We start from the raw sequence: 13,731 nt of genomic DNA, 5'->3' as shown, positions 1-13,731 counted from the left end.
ACTGTCATGAGCCTAGACACTTTCTAAATGTAGGAACAAAAAGGTGGAAGCCAGGTGAGATGAGAACTCTGTAAAATCCAGCCAAACTGCTGTTCTCCCTGGTCACAGCATTCCTGTATTGCTGTATGTGTCTGTGACCATCTGCCTTCATAACCTGTGGAGCTTGGTTTAGAGCTGAAATAGAGGTACTCATTTTTTCTGAGCCCTGCTGGTAGAGGTGTAGCTTGCATACCTGGTTTCTTCCTAATCACAGACGAAACAATAGTTCCCCTATGTTAGTGATGTGTTTGAGACATTGTATTGCTCTCTGACAACTTCCACTGCTAAGAAGAAATTGTGGAGACAAAAAAATCAGCATATGTAACTTCTAGATTCCTCCTATTTCTTAAGAAGTTTTCCCAACTTCCTCTTACTGTGCAGGAAGGCGGTCATATATTGTATTGTCTTCTTTATTCTTAATTGCTAACCTTGAACACATTCAGACTATTTTAAAGAATGTTGAAGAAGCTCCAAGTAGTCACAGCTTAACTCTTTGCATTGCTGTTCGCAGGGTGTCACAAGTGTATCTTGCTGTGGATGATCGCCTTGCTTCTCTGAAAACAGATACCTTCAGCAAAACGAGGGAAGAGAAGATGGAAGATCTCTTTGCCCAAAAGGAGGTGATAGACTATTTTTACATCAGTGGTCCATAGGCTAAGTGTGTGGAGGAGCTACTCAGATCTTGTGTCATCTTGGTGAGATAACACATAGTTTTCCTTTTGGCAGATGGAAGAAGGAGAGTTTCAAAACTGGACGGAGAAAATCCAAGCTAGGCTGCTTTCATCATCACTGGACACACCTCAACAGCTGCAATCTGTTTTTGAGTCTCTAATAGCTAAAAAGCAAGGACTTTGTGAGATGCTACAAGCCTGGAATAATAGGTAAGAGGACACATGCTGGAATCATAGCAGCACTGATACAGTGTTGGTTCTGGAAGGGAAGAGGTTCAGCTGTAGTTTCTTTCACTATAGAGCAGTTGCTGTATAGAGCTTGTGCTGAATGTGTTCTACTGGTTAAGAACACAGAGCTGATCAGTTGGAACAGAAAATAATTTGAAGCCATATGATAAAAGCATTATGTTGTATAGAACAACTTGCATCTGGAGGAGACATTTTCATTTGAGTAATGGTGGAAGAGATGGGAAGAAGGGAGCATGGGACCTGTTGATTGGGTGAAATAGTCTCAGAGCTGAAGAAAACGTGCTGTCTTTGCTGCTAACGCATGACAAAGATGTATCAAATGGCCAATCTTTTTTTGTTATGGATAAACTTCATAACTTGTGTCATTCAGAGATAACACCAGTAACCTACCTTTTGATTATTTGGTTGCTGTGGTTTTGTGTGGGTTGGTTTTGTTTGTTTTATTATTATTATTTTTTGTTTAAGATTGCAGGATCTCTTCCAACAAGAGAAAGGTAGAAAACGTCCATCAGTACCACCCAGCCCTGGGAGACTGAGGCAGGGTGAAGAAAGCAAGGTATGGCTAACAGGCTATAAACCTCTTAAACGTTTGTTTGTTTTTTTTTCCCAGGGGCAGCACAATAGTCTTAAGACTGGCTTGAGTTCTCTTTAATTAATTAAACTAGTTTTACTGCATCCTGTAGTTTTCATTTGTAAAAGCTTAAATTGTGTGCTAGTATATGTAGCTTTTCCAAAAAGATGTGAACTAGGAGCCATATTGCAGAGAGGAAGAGTAAGTGTGAATAGGAATTGATGATTTTCTGTGATGTTTGTGTAGTGTTGATGTGAACACTGCTGCAGAGAGCTGCAGTCATTGTCAAGTGTGTGTGTAAATAGGAACTGGGCCATCTCCTTCAACCCTAGGTTGTTGTCCATTAGGTGCACCCGTTACAAAAAAAAAAAAAAAAAAAAAGACAAGTAATATCAAGAGGTAGAGCAAATGACACAGGAAGGACTGATAATGGCTTTTCAGAATGTGATGTTTTGTGATGTATCCTATGGGAACTGACCCTGAAGGGATGGATAAATGATTTTGGACTGATGCCTCAAGAACTCTGTCCAAGGATAAACATGCCAGTATGCTGACCTTCCACCCTTTGGGGAGCTGGAACTCTGGGGAAATGTCTGGGCTGCAAGACAGTACAATATAAGTAAGCGTCATATCAAGAGTCTGAACTCCCAATAGTTCCACATTAGCAAAGTGCACTAAAAACTCCTAGAGACCCTGGATTTGCTCTGCTGCATGCACACATGCCCTTTCCACTTAACACATATTTGTTAGGTGTTAAAGCAAACCTTATCTTGATCTAGCAGGAAGTAGGTTCTTAGGGAGTTTAAAGTAGCATACACAGATAGCAGCCATCATAAGCATCTTGTGAACTTAAGTTGCTGTTGCCTTGTCTTTTTCCTATGCTAACAGATACAGTGACATGCAGAGGCTGAGAAGTGGGTGGGAGTACTCTGTTGTAGTACATCTGCTTTTGTAAGCATTCCACACGGAAGGGAATAGAGCTGTAAAGAGCTTGGCATCAACATTGGTGTTTTGTTATTCTGCCTAGATCAGTAGCATGGATGCTTCCCCACGCAATGCTTCTCCAGCGCTGCAGAATGGAGAGAAAGGTCTGTTACTTATTTTTCATAATATGCCAATAGAAGCATGTTGTAGCCCTTTTCCTGACATGGAAGCTTTTGTCAAATTTGATAAATCAGAGAAATACCAAATCCCCAAATACCAAATTTGTTTTTTCTAGCTGTAAGATGGAAGTTGGCCATCTGCTTCTAATATGAAGCTGAATTAATAGTGATTAGTAAATTGGCTAACAAGAATTTTCCATTGAACTTTAGTTTAAAAACTTACAGAAGCTTTCTAATTAACAAAATAACTACATGGCATTTGGGAAATGCCTTTTGCCTCTTCTGTGATCTGGTTATGGGTGCTGAGATCTTTTACCTGTTAGGCATACTTGGGAGTTTGTGGGAGCTGAAGGTAGTAGCTGTAAGCATATACATTTTCTGGAGGTTATGTGCTACATTGATGAGCTTCCCCAGTCCTTTGGTCTGTGTGGTTTTACCTGCTTTCTATGTAAAAACCTTCTGAAAGTAGGTGCTGCTTATAGCTTGGGTTGGGAGCAAACAGTGTCACTTCTGACAGCCATGTAAAATTATCTCTTCTGTCCTTAACTGTCCTTGTACTCTCAGAGGATCGTTTCCTGACGGCTTTATCAAGTCAGAGCTCCACAGGCTCTACCCATCTACAGCTGCCCACCTCTCCAGAGGTTGCATCAGAGCATATGACTGGTGCCAACACACTCTTTGAACAGGACACAACAAGCAGCTCAGAAGGTATAGTTCAGTTGTCTTTCTCTTGCTTTTCTGTGCCAAGTCCACAAGACCCTTTTAGGAAATGACAAATAACTGGTAACTCTGTAGTCATCCTTCTGACTTTACAGCTTAAACTTTGATATTGTGATGCAGACCTGACATATGTCTGTTCCAGATGTGTTTGATGGGCACTCACTGGGATCTACAGACAGCCAAGTGAAGGAGAAGTCTACTATGAAAGCTATTTTGGCTAACTTTTTGCCTGGAAACAACTATAACCCCATTCCCTTTCCCTTGTAAGTACTGCATAATAGATATAAATGTATGAAATCAGCAACCTTGTCAGATTGCAGGCAGAGCTATGCATGCTTCCTTTGCTCAATGTATAATTTAAGCCATTACTTTAGTTTGCCTGAGTAAGATGGAGAACTTTGTCAAGGTAGGAAGTTTTCTGTGTCCATTCTAGGTGATTGTAGGTTCACCACCTTTCTTATGAATGATCTGCCCTTGTGTGAAGCCAGTATCAATTTCTCCTCCTAGCAGGCATGTCTCCTCAGAGCTCTTGTGGGAGATAAAGGGGTGTGGGAAGAGGGGAAGAAAGGTGCCTTCTAACTTCATTGCTGCAGGGAGGGAGTGGAAGTGCCCTTCCTTAGCAAAGACTTAACTAAAGCTACATGCTCACATCTTGTTTTTGCTTCCAGACCTCTTCCAAGGGTTGGACTCAAATTGGCATTGTCTGGGTGTAGGTCAGGTTCAATGGCCACTGTATATGCCCTCAAGTGTCCCTCTCGTGTCAAGATGGGCAGGCTGGAAAGTCTTTCAGCTACTTGGTCTGTGTGCTTTGTAGTGTTTCTTGTTTAACATGAGCCTAATGTTTGGCAGCCCGAGTTTAACTTGTGAATCCCATCCCCAGTGTTGGAGTGGAGGCCTTGGGCTGATGAGGTAAAAGCTAAATGATTGGACCCTACAGATGAGTGAAAAAAAATGATACAAGAATCCAGGAGGCTTTGGGAAATTTTCTGTGATAAACTGCCTGTTTAGAAAAGAGTCCAAGTTTGTCCCCTAAGTTCACTCTACAGGCTATGCTGCTAGATAGTCAAACCAGGCTCAGGCAGGTTTTGGTGCCATTAGAAACAGTGGCTGCTAAACAGAAATAGACTCTTACTCTAACCTAAAGCTGTTTTTCTGACCCAAGCATCATGCTTAAAATGCTGATTTCCCTAACACCCTACCATTTAGAATTAACCACATAGTTATGAATGTGTCTGTTGGGAGAAGCTGATCTGGGGAGCTTTGGTTCCATGCTGAGACTTGCAGCTTGTGCCTGGGAGTGCAGTGATGAGATCTAGGTTTTGCCCAAAACTTCTTTTCTTTACACAAATTTTTATGATCTACTAACAATCTGTTGTTTTCATTTAGTGACCCAGATAAGCACTACTTAATGTATGAACATGAACGTGTACCTATTGCAGTCTGTGAGAAAGAACCAAGCTCCATCATAGCCTTTGCTCTCAGGTACTGCTGTGATTTGGCTTTTCATCTGACATACTTTTCAGTTTTGCAGCTTTTGTGTTTGAGGAATATTTAAATTTTGATGATAGGGAACAAGCATGACAGAGTTTCTATATTAAGGTATGTTAGAGTTTCTGACAGAGATGGGACTCTTTCGTCTTACTACTGAGATAATGAAAGTGCAACTGAATTTTGGACTTTAGTGGAACTCTAGTATGCAAAAATGACTTAGTTGTGTGGTGTTTCTTTTAATGAGATATCACTAGAGAAAGAAGGGAAACTGAGGTTTGCTCAGCCTCTCCAGCTGGAGGAAGTGCAACTGAATTGGGAAACAGTTATTAGTATTGATATTGCAGTCTGTTTCTTGCCTACCTTTGATCATAGCGGCTCTTATTACTGCTAAGCTCTTCTCACCAGGTGCTTCAGTAAACCTTTGGGTTTGCATGTCACAAGACAGCAGATTTTTGAAGCTATACGTTCTTAAATTGTGGGAGGGGGAAAAATAAGGGGATATTTTTCCTGCAGTATTGTCTAGAGCAGCTTCTGTTCTACGTAAACAAAGTTCTAATAATAAGAAAAAATAAAGCAGAAGTTTTTCTGCTGTGGTGTTTTGTTTCCTGTGGTTGTCTCTGAACTGAATCTTTGGGCTGGTATTGCAGAGTTTCCAAGAGAACACTTAATTATTTTGGGTCTTTACCTTTCCATTTCTTTTCTTCTTTCCCTATCAGTTGCAAGGAATACAGAAATGCCCTGGATGAGTTGTCCAAAGCATCTCTGAAGAGCAATTCTGAAGAAGGACTACAACCAAACAGGTTACATGCAGGAACTACAGTACATAGAGTGAAGATATAGTGCTGGTAGTGAATAAGCCAAAACTAGGATGGGAAAGAACTCTCAAAACATGCCCCTGTTAGGAGCTCTACTTTCCAATGGAATCTGACTCACTCCATGTAACCAACACATACTTCAGTATGTGAGTTTCCATGTCGCATTACGGACCATGATGGCTCCATCACCTGATCTCTTGAGTGCATGCATGGTACTGAGCCTGCTTACCTTTGCTGTGGTCAGGGATGGATGCTATGGGCCCTGAGAAATACTTTTTAGGAAGATAGAGGAGGACAACTTTGGAGAGTCCCACACTGTTGCACCTTTAAGTGGTGTCTTTTTCCTTTAGTGTTTAGGCAGAGGAGAGAAATAAATATCCCGGCATAAAGCAGTAGTGTCTTGGGTGGCAGCATTTGTTGGTTCATCACTTGTTTGTTCTTTCTCCTTTCAGCATGTCAGACAGCAAGCCCAAGAGCAGCAGCCCTGTTCGCCTGCCAGAGGCTAACATGTGTCCCCTTCGCAATGCAGAGCCAGAGCAGCGTAAGGCCATTTTACCAAAACCATCCATGGTGCTAATCTCAGCTCAGAATTGAGTCCACTTAACCTGGATTCTAGATCATGTGGGGAAGAAAAAGCAGCATTCTGAGTTAAAATTGTGACTAGTCTTAATGTTGACTTAATGTAACACATGAGAGGGATGGGCGTGTATGGGTTTTTTTTTGTTTTATGAAGTTTGTGGCTTTCTCTGATTCTTATGAGATCTATGAGATCAAGGTGTCATCGCCTGACTTCATGTTATTTAGTGAACCTAGGGTTGTTCTTGAATCTGGCCTGTTCAGTGGGATATGATGCCCTTCTTTTGGCATTGCCTTCTTTAAAGAGATGCAGTTAAACTACTTTGCAATGGAGACATGAAGTTCTTACGGTATTAAAGACACTAATTCTTGGTCTGTGTTTTCAAATGTCTCTGCACTCTAGGATGCTACTCAGAACACTAGATCGTCCACCCTCATGGACCTTAGTTGCCTGAAGAATAGCACAAGAGTTATAGTTGAATGACATCATTGATCCATATAGAACAATGAATGGGGAATGTTCATAGGAGTCATGCTGCTATTAAACTGCCTGTGGAAATGCCAACACCCTCTTTTCTATTTCTTTTCACTGTAGCAAAGAAACCATCTGGTGTTTTGTCTTTCTTCCGTGGCACGGGAGGGAAGAGCCCAGACTTGTCTTCCCAGAAGAAAGAGACCTTACGTGGTGCTGACAGTGCTTACTACCAGGTTGGACAGATGGGCAAAGAGGGAGCAGAAAACCAAGGAGCAGAGGCCCAAGGTACAAAACTGCAGAATTCATCTGCTCTCTTGGTTTGTTACTTCTCCCAGACCTCATTCAACCATGTAAGGCCCCAAATGCACTTCTGCTTGTACTTTTTCAACAACATGTTGAAAGTTTACTCAGCACACATTGAAAATGAATAATTTGAACATCAAGTATGTTTTTTTCCCTAAACACATTGCTTGTCTTTATGATAAGGGAAATGGGATCTTTCAAACCCAAACTATAGGGATGTGGAGTGGTCTGGTCTTGAATGCCTTTGGATTGAGTTGACTCTAGTTAAGCAGCCTTGTCTCTCTTCCTCACTTGCTGTTTAGATCTCATTGTTTTGGCTCATAGAAAATGAATGAAGAGAGACTGGAAATTAGATATACATATGCCCTTCTAGCATATGTATTATATTATACAATTATAGCTGTATTTCTAATTCCCTGTGTATAGTTCCCTCTATATTCTTAGGAAAAAAAAAGAAATATTTTTCTTGTAATGTGAGTTTACAAGTAATACCTAATGTGACTGTCTTGGTAATAATAGTGAACAGCCCTGACCGAATGCCCTTTATGCCTTCAGATGATGGAGATGGAGGAGATGGACAGAAGAAACAGGTGGTGAATCCCCATGTAGAACTCCGTGAGTAGTTGTAAATAACTTAGTCTTAGCTGACCAGCTAATTACTTCATGCATGTGCAGTGGAGTCTTGAAGTTAATAGTTGCTTTTTCTTGGTGTTTTTCTTGGTATTCTTGGTATCATGAAGGAAAAGAAAATCAAGAAAAGAGCAATACAGTTTTTACTTACTGCAATCACTTTTGCAAAAATACTCCATAAATTTTTTTTAATTGATCTTTTGTCCAAACACTTCCCCATGCCATATACTATGATCTAATCGAGAGGGAGTTAACTTTCCTGTCAATTTTCCATTTAAATACCCTTGGTTGAAACTTCTGAATTATAATATGCAGGAGAGAGATGTTTAGCTCAATAATACTCCTCTAGACATGAGCAAAATCTCAGTGTTGTGTTGGGTAGTCAGTGTGCGTTGCACACTGTTATTGAGGAAAACCATTTTTTGCAGAATTCTCAGATGCGAATGCCAAGTTCTATTGCCGGATTTATTATGCTGGGGAGTTTCACAGGATGCGTGAAGTGATCCTGGGGAGCAGTGAAGAGGATTTCATCCGATCCCTCTCTCACTCCATGCCCTGGCAGGCACGAGGTGGCAAATCTGGAGCTGCGTTCTATGTGACTGAGGGTAAATGCAGCTTCTTCCCCCTTTGTAACAAGAGGCATTATTTCTGTGTGGTGGTGGTTAGTGTGGCATTTAATCCCTGATAACTTTTTTCCAGAGGGTTGCTGATCATGAAATGGGCACTCAAAAAGGAAAATTAAGTGGATTGTTCTGGGGTCTTCAATATCAAATTATTTGTCTCTTTGTACGTGCAGCAAAACAAAATATAGTTCTGTTTTTCAGCAGTAGCAGCTAGGAAGGCCAATTGAACAGAAGGGTTGTATCTCGGGCAGGCTTCAGAAAACAAAAACTTGAGTATAATTCAAGCAAAACTTGTTGAAAATGCAGTGTTTCTTATAATCTCAGGTGCTATTGTTAATATAATTTTTTTTTAGAACTGTGGCTGTTTCTAGGTTTCTATGTAAAACAAGTATTGAACAAAATGGTCTGTAGGCTGTTTCTATTGTCTGTATAGGAAGCCTGTATAGTTGAGGTAGATCTAGTGTAGGCAGTCTCATGTCAATGATTTACTGGAAGGTAGAAATTCAGGGAGGCTGAAATTCAGAATATGAAGTAAAAAGAATCTAGAAATGAGCTTCTGAAGGCAAGGATTTAAGAGAATCATAGTGTTTTAATTTTTCAAACCATTTCAGCTATGTGACAGTCCTAAAAACATTGCAAAAGGTACTTCACTTGTATGTAACCCTGTTGCCTCTGTCTGATGTTAAAACAGATGATAGATTCATCTTGAAGCAAATGCCTCGTCTGGAAGTCCAGTCATTCCTTGACTTTGCCCCACACTACTTCACTTACATCACTAATGCAGTTCAGCAGAAGGTATTAAAAAACCATGCCTTTTATTTTGGGCTGTGTTCTGTTTTTAAAGATTAGTAGAAGTTTCTATTAACCCTTTTCACTTAAAAGAAAATTTTGGAGAGTGTGAGTTATATTAATAATGGGTTTTTAAGATGTAAAGTGGAAATTATGCTTGGACTTCTGAGCTGTAATACACAGACAGAACAGTAGTCCTTCTGGTATGGGATTGCTGATTGTCTCTACACAGATCTTAACCCATGTCTTGTCTTCATTAGAAGCCCACAGCACTGGCTAAAATCCTTGGGGTGTATCGAATTGGTTACAAGAACTCACAAAACAACACTGAAAAGAAGCTGGATCTGCTTGTCATGGAAAACCTTTTCTATGGCAGGAAAATGGCTCAGGTAAAAGCAGTGTTCTTTTCAGTGCAGCTGTGACTGGGAGAAAGAGCAGGGTCATTTGTAGCTATCTAGGTGACTTTTAACTTTGTGTGTGCTGTTGAGCTCGCGCACTGCTCAAAGGTGACAGTTTGTGCTTCTTCCTTGTTATGAGATCCTCAGGAGCTTGATGCCTGTATTGGCTGGTTCAGATAGCTGTTGTGCAGGATTCAGTCTTTACAAGTCTTGTTTGTCCCTGTATCTCTGGTGTCTGAGAGAAAGCATTACTAACCTGGTTATGAAAATGTAAAATCTTTTGAGAAAACTTCCAGAGGAACTGACTGGAATTACAGACTAATTTGTTTAGAATGAGAGCCTCACTCAGAGAGAGTTACTCTGTAGTGGGGAGAGTTAATTATTTTTTCAACACACTGTTCTTTCTTGGAACTACTTCAGGTGTGGGACAAGATTTTGAGTTCAAGTCTTGCTATTAGTTAAGCATAAGTAATCTTTATCAGACAGTAGAATGAAAATCTTAAAATGATTAGGGGGAAATTCTCCTGTAAATAGAGATTTGAAGCTGAAAAGGAAGTTCAAACAAACATTACTTCTAAACCTAGAGAATATCAGTTCTTTCCACTTTACCTCTCAGTGCCTGACCTCAGACAGGGAATGTTTGTGGGAGGAAGTGGATGGAGGGAATTTTAGATGGATATAAAGGGTGTTGTGGGTTTTCTTTTGGATTGTCTGTTGTTTAAATCATGAGGAGGGCTCAGGCACTACAAAAGAGAAACCCAAACAGACTGTGGACTCTATTCAATGGAAATTAGTGAAATCTTGACTGGACATAACTTGAACAGCCTTCTCTTAACAGGCCTGCTTGAAGCAGGACATTGGACTGGAGAACTCCAGAGATATTTCCAGCCTCATGATGGGTCTGTCTTTTGCCTTGCCAGTGTTAGCTGGTGCTTCATGCACCACCCGTCTCCCTCTTCAGTGGCTTTGCTTTTGTCAGCAATTAACTCTGTAGAAACCGTCTGGAAAAAAGAGTTTACATGAACAATATAAAAAGTAGAGGCACCCTTTTCCTCCTCATTTAGACTATATGTTAGTGAAATAACTTGCCTAAAAATTGTGAATTGAGGTGGCAGAGCTTTCACCCAGGCTTACATGCTATTCTCTACAAAATATTTTTTGTTAATTGCCTTCCTCCTAAAGAGAAGGAAAGAGTTGCCCAGCTGTACTGCCTTATCAAGTGTTAGGTACTGAAGTCTTTAACCCAGAAAAACGAAGCAAAGTAGTGCTGTTCTCCATTTGCAGGTGTTTGACCTGAAGGGCTCCCTCCGGAATAGAAATGTTAAAACAGACACAGGCAAGGAAACTTGTGATGTGGTCCTGCTGGATGAAAACCTTCTGAAGATGGTTCGGGACAATCCTTTGTACATCCGTTCCCATTGCAAAGCTGTGCTGAAAGCCTCCATACACAGTGATTCCCAGTTCCTCTCCAGCCATCTCATCATTGACTATTCCCTGCTGGTGGGTCGTGATGATACCAACAATGAGCTGGTCGTTGGGATCATTGGTAGGTTGTCTTTTTTATTTTGTTGCTCTCAGATGATGAAATGCTTTTCTTCTGGTTTAGGTGTTCATAGTGCTCTTAGAACTGTGCCACCACCAGAGGGATGTGTGTCAGGAAATCTTGTCTTCTCCCTGGTAGAATACCACCCTCACCTCTTACAGGTATTCAAGTTGGAGGCAGGAAGTCATCTCTCCAGGTCCTATATTGGCTCAGATTAGCATTTGCATTGCTATCAGTAAATGCAGGAGGCCTCAAAGGTTGTTTAACCTACACTTTGACTCCAGTTGAAGCAGGGCAAGTTATTTGTATGCTTTTATGTGTTTAATCTGTAAACTTTAGTTTAGTCATGTTTACATAGGCTTTTAAATCTCGTGTGGAGGAGCTCTAAGGAAAAACAGTATTGGTAGGGTTGGAAGAAAGAAGTTAAACATCATGGGATCTCATATAATCATATAATCTGACCAATGCAGTAATTACCTTGTTGCATCCTTTGACTTGTGACTGGAAAGTAGAGACAGAAAAAGAGACGGTTTAGACAGACAAACTTCTGTAGTATAAAAGACTTAGAGAGGGAGCAATTTTACAGGATGTGGAATTGTCTTAGGGAAATTAAATGGTCTTGAAACTCAGCTCAGAAATGCTTCCAGATGAGATCTCAGGACAGGACATCTGGATTACACTTATTCTGATAAAGCTCGAAAGCCATTTCAATAACACTTCTAGTTGAGCAAGTCCCAGCTACAAAGAAAGCTCTTGTTTGTTGCAAGTTGTTATTACTTTCTAGATTTGTAGACTCTTGAATATTGGAATAAACAGGATGGGACTACACTGACCATGTGCTTCTCCTGTATGTGTGACTTTTTGTTGCCCTATGTCAAGTCTGATCAGATATATTTTATATGATATTTAAAGCTACCAATTCCTTCAGTGTTTAACACAAATATCTGAAGGAACTTGGTGAACACAAATATTATCAAGAAGAGAGAACATGTCTGCTGTATTAGGCTATCAGAATGTTCTTTAGATTATACCCTGAGAACTTATAAAGTACTCAAGCTAAATTTATGTTGGACTGGAACTAAAAAAATCCTAGTGTGGACTGTGTTTCAATCTGAGGTCAGTATCTCTACCTATTTTAGATCTTTATGTGATACAGGAAACAAGTAAGTTAGGTCTGTGAAAACTGATCTTACTGCAACTTTAGCTTTGCAGGCCCAAATGTTCATGTGCTTGTGTTGACTGAGCATGCCTTCTCTGGAAGGGGCTTGGAAACAATTCAGAAGTTGTCTCCGTGCTGCCCCCTCTGCCAGTCAGCGTCACTGGTGATGTTTCCAGTCCTCCCTGTCATAAAGTGGCAATCTCTTCCATTCTGTTATCAAACCTGCAGGTGGCTGCAGTGATGAGAAATACTGTTTTAAATTGAGAGGTGTCCAAGCCTCAGTGCTTCTAGTGGGGCTTCTGGGATGAGGGTGAGCAAAATGACCCTTGTGAATGAGCCCTTGACACTCTAACATGGATAAAGATAGACATGCTTGGGCAGCCTGTTCTTGTGGAGACTCGAAGAGTTGATTGTGATCTTGCTGGACTTTTGCAAGACTGTATTCACCTTACCCAAACATAATCAATACTACAGAAAAGGAGGCAACTGGTAGGGAAAACACTGAAGCTTTGACTGTAAAGCACTGCTGCTTTCCTGCTTTCTTTGGGGGGAAATAAATACATTTTAAAACAGGGTTACTTGGATTATAATAAATAAAAACATATTTGTGTGTGGATTTTTTTTTTTATTGTAACAGACTATATTCGTACTTTTACCTGGGACAAAAAGCTTGAAATGGTGGTAAAGTCAACTGGCATCTTGGGAGGACAAGGTAAGTCCAGACTGAAAGCAAAGATTTTGATCATGTTTCCTTGTTACGTGGAAGCTTTCTATAGCACTGCTGATGAAGTCACAACTTGCCCACCATGCAATTTTGTGACAGATTAAATTGTCAAGAACAGAAGAAGAAATAGTAGAATACCGGGTTGGAAGGGACCTCAAGGATTATCTGGCCCAACCTTTCTTGACAGAAGCACAGTCTAGACAAGATGGCTTAGCACCCTGTGCAGCTGAATCTTAAATCCCCTCTGTTGGGGAATCCATCCCTTCACTGGCAAGACTATTCCAATGGCTGCTTGTTCTTATTCTGAAAAATGTTCCTCTTGTGTCTATCTGGAATCTGCCCAGGAATAACATATCCATTACCCCTCATCTTTAACATCTGGCTCCTTGTAAAATGAGTCTCCATCTACTTTTTAGCCACCCTATAAATACTGGAACGTAGTGATATGATCTCCTCTAAGCAGCCTTTTTTCCCCAAGGCTGAACAAACCCAGTTCTCTCAGTACTCAGTATTTCCTCATATGCAGGCTTCCCAGTCCTTGGGTCATCTCTTGGACCCTTCTCTGGACCTTCTTCAGCCTGCCCACATTTTTTTTTTTCTTTTTTTTTTTTTTTCTTTTTTTTTAATCTAACAGGGACCAAAACTGAGTCCAGTATTCCAGATGTAGCCTGGAAATGGCACCTTCCAGGTGAAACATAATGCTGGGATATGGGTGGGATAATGACTTCTGTCCTTCTGGCTCTCTGCTGGTGATGTCCTTTTTGATGCAGCCCAGTGTCCTTCCTGCTGGCTTTCTTTGCTGCAGCAGCACTGTTCACTCCCACTGAGCTGCTTGTCCACCAGGATCCTCAG

General features: G+C 40.7%; 1 protein-coding gene across 8 annotated transcripts in view; it reads left to right on the top strand.

Moving 5' to 3' along the window:
* Positions 1-13,731, top strand: part of PIKFYVE (phosphoinositide kinase, FYVE-type zinc finger containing) — a 63,354-nt gene that overhangs the window by 45,925 nt on the left and 3,698 nt on the right. For all 8 annotated transcript variants that reach the window (XM_085585172.1, XM_085585169.1, XM_085585168.1 and 5 more), the window contains 16 exons: positions 551-659; positions 766-920; positions 1,425-1,515; positions 2,558-2,618; positions 3,198-3,341; positions 3,496-3,616; positions 4,740-4,835; positions 5,561-5,644; positions 6,112-6,200; positions 6,831-6,995; positions 7,569-7,628; positions 8,072-8,248; positions 8,958-9,061; positions 9,316-9,444; positions 10,738-10,999; positions 12,793-12,867. In XM_085585172.1, coding sequence (XP_085441298.1) covers positions 551-659; positions 766-920; positions 1,425-1,515; positions 2,558-2,618; positions 3,198-3,341; positions 3,496-3,616; positions 4,740-4,835; positions 5,561-5,644; positions 6,112-6,200; positions 6,831-6,995; positions 7,569-7,628; positions 8,072-8,248; positions 8,958-9,061; positions 9,316-9,444; positions 10,738-10,999; positions 12,793-12,867 — 1,922 coding nt within the window. The remainder of the gene's footprint in view (positions 1-550; positions 660-765; positions 921-1,424; positions 1,516-2,557; positions 2,619-3,197; positions 3,342-3,495; positions 3,617-4,739; positions 4,836-5,560; positions 5,645-6,111; positions 6,201-6,830; positions 6,996-7,568; positions 7,629-8,071; positions 8,249-8,957; positions 9,062-9,315; positions 9,445-10,737; positions 11,000-12,792; positions 12,868-13,731) is intronic.

Source organism: Lonchura striata, chromosome 7 (genome assembly GCF_050655825.1).
Source record: "Lonchura striata isolate lonStrDom1 chromosome 7, ASM5065582v1, whole genome shotgun sequence".
Taxonomy (NCBI): Eukaryota; Metazoa; Chordata; class Aves; order Passeriformes; family Estrildidae; genus Lonchura; species Lonchura striata.
The sequence above is the reverse complement of the archived record's forward strand: the minus strand, read 5'-3'. Positions and strand labels throughout refer to the sequence as shown.